This window comes from Malaclemys terrapin, chromosome 6 (genome assembly GCF_027887155.1).
Source record: "Malaclemys terrapin pileata isolate rMalTer1 chromosome 6, rMalTer1.hap1, whole genome shotgun sequence".
Lineage (NCBI taxonomy): Eukaryota > Metazoa > Chordata > Testudines > Emydidae > Malaclemys > Malaclemys terrapin.
The window spans coordinates 90,955,759-90,964,049 of record NC_071510.1 but is presented as its reverse complement, the minus strand read 5'-3'; the positions used below and the strand labels follow the sequence as shown (position 1 = coordinate 90,964,049).

The 8,291-nt window shown below is 43.4% G+C and overlaps 1 protein-coding gene across 1 annotated transcript in view; it reads left to right on the top strand.

Moving 5' to 3' along the window:
- The first annotated feature begins 202 nt into the window (after positions 1-202).
- CDK7 (cyclin dependent kinase 7) overlaps positions 203-8,291 on the top strand; it is a 42,325-nt gene continuing 34,236 nt past the window's right edge. Inside the window, exons 1-3 of the mRNA XM_054032347.1 lie at positions 203-328; positions 6,243-6,302; positions 7,588-7,621. Of these exons, the coding sequence (XP_053888322.1) occupies positions 269-328; positions 6,243-6,302; positions 7,588-7,621 (154 nt within the window). The 5' untranslated portion in view covers positions 203-268. The remainder of the gene's footprint in view (positions 329-6,242; positions 6,303-7,587; positions 7,622-8,291) is intronic.

The window sequence follows — 8,291 nt, the reverse complement described above, 5'->3', positions numbered from 1 at the left end:
GCCTCCCGTCCTGTCCCGCCTGCGGCAGGCGTCTGACGGGGCAGGCTCGGAAGGGGCTGACACCGCTTCGGGGCTGGAGCCCAGGGCGACGAGCGTGCGTCGCTTAGTAACTGTTGCTAGAGCCGGACGATGGCGTCGTGAGGAGGACGCCGCCGCCGCTAGTAAAGCGCATGCGCAGGGAGCTCGGGGAAGGGGCGGGGTTCCGTGTGCGGGGCCGGAAGCAGCGGCCGGCTCAGGCAGTGACGGTTTTAAATCCCCCTGGGCAGTGATGGACGCGCGGGCGCGAGCTAAGCGCTACGAGAAGCTCGACTTCCTGGGCGAGGGGCAGGTGAGGTTTGCGCGGGAGGCTGCGGAGTTGGGGGCAGAGGGTCTGGGCCTGCCTGTGCTGGAGGGGGGGTTCGGCTGGGCGCAGGGGGGCTGGGCTGGCCTGGCCTGTGCTGTAGGGTCTCGGTTGGGGGTAGAGGGGCTGGGCCTGCCGGTGGGGTGGGGTCTTGGCTGGGCGCGAGGGGGCTGTGGAGTGGGGGGGGTCTCGGCTTGGGGATCAGGGGGTCCGGGACAGTGTTGTTGCCTTGTGCTCCCAGGATATGAGAGACAAGCTGAGTGAGACAAGGCCACCTGCTACATATTAATTAGACAATTGTGTCGCTCATGTGCTGTAGGAGTGTTTCAATTAGTTTTAAAAAAAAGATTTTACTAGGATCTTAGGGGAGGGTATGAACCCACTGGGATAGCGTTATACGCTGTTTGGGCTTCACTCTCCTGTATTCACTTGTCAACTACTCTCCATTCTGGCTCTGATAGCAAGTTGCTCTATAGCACAATGTCATTTCTGTTCATTCTTCTCCTTTTTCCCAGGGTCAGGGGCAACTTGTCCTAGTTGCTTTTCGATACAATAACTTGAGGAAAAATCTTTATCTTACTGCTTACTACCTGACACATTTCAGTAGGAAATGTTTCTCCTGTGTCTCATTGAATGCAAAGTTACTTCTCTTTGGATTTAGACAAGAGTATATTTTGTGCCTTTGCACTTCTAGTTTCTGGTCACTGAATTAGGGAGAATCTGCCTTGGTTATACACATTTCATTGTGGTAAAATGGTCTGCAGGTAGGAAGTTCCATGCAGGGATCTGAAGCAGTCCACTTTATTGCTGTTTGTCCTTCATTGGTGTGTTGGAGGTGTTGCTCTAGTATTTTGAGCATCTTTTCGTTTTCATTGCTTGCTTTGCTTGTCAGTGGGTTGGAGGTCTTGCACTTAAGAAATGATGACATATAGAAGTAAATTGTGCTTTCATTTAGATTTAGCTCTCCTAAATCTAAGGAGATTGGGGTAGTGTTTGGTTGTGGTGGCATTAGAATTTGAATATTCTTTTCTGTATATTGATTAATAGGAGGAAATCATCCCAATTCTGCTCTGTTCCTGTGCACATAGAGTATGTTTGCAGAACTGCAGATGTAGGGTTTTTGTTGGGGGGCTCATCCCAGTTAATGTAACTTAAGTTGTGCCCCCAATTTCACTCCCATAAGTAAAATGGGTTGTGTTGTTGAATAGCTTTTAGTGGTTAGTTTATTGTGGGGAGGGGAGAATGGGGTTGTGTGTTTCTATCTGAATGGAAGGCCTGGAAGGTTATTTCTTTAATTCTGATAGCCCATCTGAAACTTTCTGATGCATTTATAATAAGGTCTAGGTATCTATAATTAAGTCTGTTCAATCTTCAAGTCTCTCAAAGAAAAATGTCCCCTGTTCTGCCTGTTTAGGGACTTTTATTTTTAAAAAACTGATTCTCTCCCTGCCCCTGCCAAGGTTGACCTGTATTATAGTAGGTTTCTAAGAAGGAGTAAGATTCTTTGCAAATCATCTTGAGTAGATGATAGTACAACTAGGTTCCCAGCATACCGCAGTCAACTTATGAGTCCATTAGTGGGAGTTCTGAATTTGGGAATTGTTCCACTAGAGTTGGTAGGTCATTGATGTATGGAGTGAAGAGAGTTGGTCTGGTTCTATTCATGGACTCTTTCTTTATAGGTCTTGAAAGTGCTCTATTCTGGGTGGCTGGGCTTTAGTTATGTTGTTCTGGTTTAAATTCTTTCCAGTTGTGCCACAAGAAACTGGTGTCTATTGCATCTTCAATTTATGCTATGGTTGAGCCCTAGGCTAGCCTATGCAACAGAGAGGTGCTGCGCAGAGTGAGGATGGTGGCAGTTTAAGGTCTGTACTCTGGTTAGCTCCTGTCCCAGAATGAAATTGAGAAGGATGCTGATAAGAGGTGGCCTTGTGCTATGTAGTACCCTGCCACAAGATCAGGAAGGGACAGTAATGACAAATAGACACAGAGGATTAGATCCCCCACAGTGTATAATTCTATCCTAGGTGGATCATATGAGAGATACGTGAGGGATGGTTTTTCTCATGCCCTGGCAACACTTGTCATGCCAATAAAGTCACATTGACTTGAGGGGCTATCATCACGTCTATTGGTAGCTGTAGTTCAGGCCTGCACAACATGCGGCCCGTGTGGACTCACTGTGTGGCCCGCGGGGGGTGAGTAGGCAAGTGGCGGGTGAGGGAGGGGGGCTGAGTAGGCGAGCTGGAGGGGTGGGGAGTGAGGAAGCAAGTGGGCGGGCAGTGGTGGGGAGGCAGGTGAGCTGGCGGGGGGGGGGGCTGAGGAGTCAAGCGGGCGGGCAGTGGCAGGGGGTGAGGAGGTGATCTGGGGGGCTGAGGGGGCGGGCAGTGGCAGAGGGGCAAGTGAGCCGGTGGGGGGGCTGAGTAGGCGAGCAGGCAGTGGTGGGGGGGGGGCAGGTGAGCCGGCGGTAGTGGCAAGGGGCTGAGTACGTGAGCCGGGGCGGTGGGGGGCTGAGGAGGCAAGCGGCGAGTCGGTGGCTGACCTGTTCTACTGGTCTGGTCTGGCTCCCATCCCCTCTCCAAGGGTTGCAGCTGTCTGGAGGTGCCTTCCTTCCACGCCTTCCTCATTCACACCTCATTCATTCAACAGGGCAATTGATTACAAAGTGGGGGGAAGATCTTACTCTACCTCTAGCAAAAAGACATTTTTCTTTTACCTTAATTATACTACCTTAGGGGCCAGCTATAACATATTACCAAGGTTCAATACTGCTGTTTCAGCAGCGCGGCGCTGGGGTGGGGGTGGGGGGTTGTTTCTGTGGGGTTGGCGGCGCGGGGGGGGGGAGTTCGGCGGGGCCGAGGAGTTTCGGCCCTCAGCTGTTTTCTTTGGAGTAATATGGCCCTCACCGCTTGACGGGTTGTGCAGACCTGCTGTAGTTGGAGTATGGGGTCAGTGTTTGTGCCCTAAAGATGGGAGGCATCTCTTTTGGGTAGTTTGGGACAGGGTATGAGTATCATACTTGGGAGTTTTATCCTTTTTCCTCTGGTCTAAAGGCGTTTTTCTGATTTCTGATGCATTCATCTAGGAATATAAACACTTTTTTTTTTTTTTTTATGGAGATATCCCATCTCCTGGAACTGGAAGGGACCTTGAAAGGTTATTGAGTCCAGCCCCCTGCCTTCACCAGCAGTACTGATTTTGCCCCAGATTCCCAAGTGGTCCCCTCAGGGATTGAACTCCCAACCCTGGGTGTAGCAGGCCAATGCTCAAACCACTGAGCTATCCCTCCCCCTTGCATACCTTGTCCATCTAGTCCAGTATCCAGTCTGACAGAGACCAATACCAGATGCTTCAAAGGAAGGTACAAGAAACTCTGTAAAGGACAAATACAGAATGACCAGCCCATAGGGGAAGCTTCTGTCCTCATTAAATATTTGGCTTTTGCACTGAACTTTGAGAGTTCTTATCCCTTTTATATCAGGATAAATATCTTTTGATGTTTCCAGTATCCATGTAAATATATTAATTCTGTTTTTAATCCTGTTGTGACAGCGAGTTCTACATATTAATTACATACTGATAAAAGAAACCCTTTTTAAAACAGATTTAAATATGTTCTTTCAATTATATTGAATGTCCTCTTTTTGTATCATGAGCATAAATTGGAGCCCTTGACTTCCCTTCTCTATCTCCTCCAGTATTTTGTTAAATCTCCATCATATCTGCTCTTATTGGTCTTCTCTCTAATTTTTTTTCAGTCTCTTAGTTGGGAGTCTCTCCATGAATCTAATCACTTTCATTGCCAATTTCTGAACCCTTTCTCTTAGATCTCTTAATATAGAGTGACCTGAACAGAACAGTGTTCCAAGTAAAGGCATTCCATTGGTTTGTATAATGATATTAAAATATTTTCAGGATATTCTATCCCATACTTTAGACCCTACCATTTTCTTTTTTGACCACTGCTGTGCACTGATCTGGCTGACACCTGTGACTTTTCTTGAGCAGTTACAATTAATTTAGAACTCAGCTTTGTGAATACATAGTTACTCCTTCCAAAGTGACTAGCCTTGCCTTTCTCAGCAGTGAATTCCATTCATCCTTATGATGCCTATTCACCTAGCTTTGTTAGGTCAGTTAATTAGGTTTATTAGTGCCCCACTCTTCTCTAGTCTTGATTAACCTAAATAAGCTTGTCATGTATAAACTGTCACTTTACTGTTCACCTCTCTTTTTCAGATCACTAACAAATATATTAAACAGAACCTTGAGGCAATCCACTGACATCTGTGGCATCTTTATACGAGACACATAATGGAGAGTCATATAGGCTTCTGTCTGTGGGTGGACAATTCCAGTCACTATCCGTTTATTGTAGGTAGTATCTACCAGAACGCTGGTTCCTGCTTTTACTCCATTATTGGGAGAAGGGCTTCTGCAGAGGAAAGAGCTATGCCTTATTTGCCCCAAGTATTGCAAGATCCATTGTGATAACTCTTTGGATTTTCTGGAGCTGAAGGCCCTCCACCCAAAATACCCTTCTCCCCCACAAACCTTCAAGCTTCACATAAGAGACTATTAGCCACTATGTCCTAGGTGGTGGTAACCCTCATGGCAAGGCACTGAGGGTAAGATAGTTTGAGGTGGAAAAGGTCTAACTCACAGAACACTCTAGAGATAAGGATCAGGACCTTGAACTGGATCCAGAAGTCTGGAGGGGAGGAAAACGGGACTGTGAACATATCTGTTCAATATGCACTTTGGGCCAAAAACGTCAACAATATTAGGATGCATAAGGAATGAGATGGAAAGTTATAAAATGCCATTGTAATATTTTCTGTATTAATCAGTGGTTTGCTCTCACCTAGAATAATGTATTCCCCTTTGTTAGTTCTCAGAAAACTTCAATATTCTGCTTGGATTAGAACTAGCAAGAAATTGCCACACATGACACCTCTCTAGGTAAAACTAGCACAGGGCTCATCAAACGTTGCCTAACCAAGACACTTGAAGCAACTAGCTAACAGTCAAAGACCACAACTCATGTAAAAAGAAGCTGATCATAACCTCTTATTTTGCCAACAATGGAATTCACTCAGTTGGTCATTGGGGGAACCACAGCCTTTATGTAGTAATTAAAACTTACTATTTATTCAATGCTTTAATTGACACATTCAGTATCACTCAATGAGGATCTGCTCCCCATAGGAGGCTGTTAATCCTGCCCTGTATTTTTTTTCCCTCCTCTGCCTTTGGGCCAGTGTTCACGCCCACTCACTTTCCCAGTCCGTCTGCTAAAGTGATCAGCAATGAAATAGTTAATGTTGACACTGAAGTCTCACTGATATTTAGAGTTGACACACCAATGGGGGCGAAGGGGGGGAGAGAGGGAGTTCATCTGTCTCAGTCACTGTTTCAGACTGTCTGCAAACTCAGGCAGACACCACAACACTGGTTATGGTCGTGTTTTGGAAGGCTTTCATTGCTCCCTATGAGAGCTAGAAAGTTTTTAAATGTGAAAGCTCTGTTTCTGCACAATGAGTGTTGTTTGGATCACACAAACACATCACAAAAGCTAGATCTGACCTGCTAGCCATATGTTAGAGACCCCTGGATTGGATAAGAATATGCACAATTGTTATAGCTACTGATAAAGAGACTTCAAAGGGGGTATAAAACTTCATGCTTCTGTGCTTAAGCCAATCTCCAACAGCAGTTAGAGCATAGTCATGAGGGGCAGGATTTTTTATGTTGGTCACTGCTAAAGATGGGCTACTGGACTATAGGTTTGATCCATTATGGCAATTTCTATGTCTATGAAGAACACTACATTATTGCACTTACCTGTTATATGGTTAATAATAATATTGTAAACAAGGACTACTGTTTTTTCTTGTCTTAGTTTGCCACTGTTTATAAAGCAAGGGATAAGAACACCAATCAGATTGTTGCTATTAAAAAGGTGAGTGTTTTGTGTGCTCTTTTATGTATGTACTCTACAATCAGGTATCTAGTTGCTCTTGAAACTGTTCAATGGCTTTATCAATTTAAAGGAAAGCTGTGATTATTTATTCCTATGGCACCAACAGTGTGGTGGTTGACCAGTCCGAATCAGCCACCTCAAATGTTTTCATAATGTAAAACGCTGGCTTCAACACCATTACGTTTCTAGGTTTGTGATTGGTCACCCAGCTCAGAAGCTGGAATTTTAAATATTGCAGACCACATTTTGGTGGGCTGTTACTTTTTATTACTTAAAAAAAACCCAAACAGGCATGTCCAAACATAATGTTAGTAGTGTTAAATTTTGGGTCTTCCACACACTTGTGTCCTCTTCAAAAGGAGTGTCTAATGTTTGTCCCCCTCAGATAAAGTTGTTTCCAGATAACCCTTTTAGATGGTCTGGCTATTGGTGTTGGGGGAAATCTTGCTTTTGACAGTCATAGATTTCTGTAATTTAGCCTTTGGAGTAAAATGTTTACAGTGCGATTGCTCTCTTCTGATTTGAAACACCATAACCTGATGAGGTTACAGTAAATTGTAATATTGAATATAAACGTTTTAGATATGCTTTGAGGGAATCTTACTATGATGGGATTACCATAATGAAGAAGCAAGTACCCCTCAGCTTTGCTTAATAAGCAAAGTTGAGCCATTTCAATAATGCAGTCAGGTTGTTCAGTATTCATATTGTACTACTACTACTTCTCTACTACTGCTCCCGTAAGGCTGTTGCTGTTTAAAATTGCCATGGAGAACAAACTTGTTTGCACTGTAGAATTGCTGTAAGATCACGTGAAGTTTTGTTGGTTAAAAAATAACTTCAGGACTGAAAAATGTTTGGCATGGGATCAATCTGGTAAAATCAGAATAGCCTGTACATTTGAGGTGGATTGCAACAACCATGTGGATGCCAGTCTTGATAAAATTCGTACTTGCTATGATTCATCTTCTTGGGAGAAGCCCATTACTGGTGTCGTATGGCTTTGCAGGCCCAGACTGAGGTTGCAGTTACAAAACTCTTTGGTAAGATTGCATTATGTCTGGCTTTGGGAAACATAAACACCAGTTCCTTTTGTAAATGCCAAAGCTACAAATTCACTTCTAAAAATAAACTACTTAGCTATTTAAGATTTTTTGTTAACATTAAAACTCAGTTTATCTTTGAGAAACTTATTGAGGTTGTCTTCAGGTGTTGAGGAATGTGACTTTAATTACAGATAATACAGCACTTACTATTTCTTTAGATTAAACTTGGACATAGATCGGAAGCTAAAGATGGTAAGTACTTAAAATACTTGTACGCCTTAACTTGTTTTGTCTTTTTGCCTTTAATGTGTGACTGTGAACTTCCTACTGTTGCTGTAGTGCAGTGAATTAGTTATTTCGTCTGTCCTAGCTGGAAAAGTGATAGCTATATTGACTAACTTAATCCTACTTCTTTGTAACTTTTCCACAATAACAATACTTCAGCACATGCTGGGGGATGGAAAGAGAAACAAATAGAAAACTTCATATACTTTGCAGTGTTGAACATGATATAAAATCCTAGAGTGTCAAATCAATTGATTTCCATTATCTAAGATAAGTAGATGTAAATGAAATATAAATAGCGGCAAATACATTGAATTTTAAAACTTTTTAGTTTTTAATAATCTTTGGCTAGTCACATAATTATATTAGTTTACAACATTGAGTTTACTGTGCCTTTAACTTCTTTCTCCTTTGATTTCCTGCCCACATTTCTGTTGAATGTTTTATCATAGTGCTGTTGATGTGCATATTAGATTGGTAAGAAGCTAGTCCTTTTGTATTTCTTTTCACACTGGTGTCCCCAATGTCTCCCCGTTTAATATCATTCATGTATTTCAATCATAATTAGCAGAAGGAAGATGACTGTAGGAAGAATTAGGTTTCAACTATGTGTTGGTGTGGATCTCATTGTAGGTAC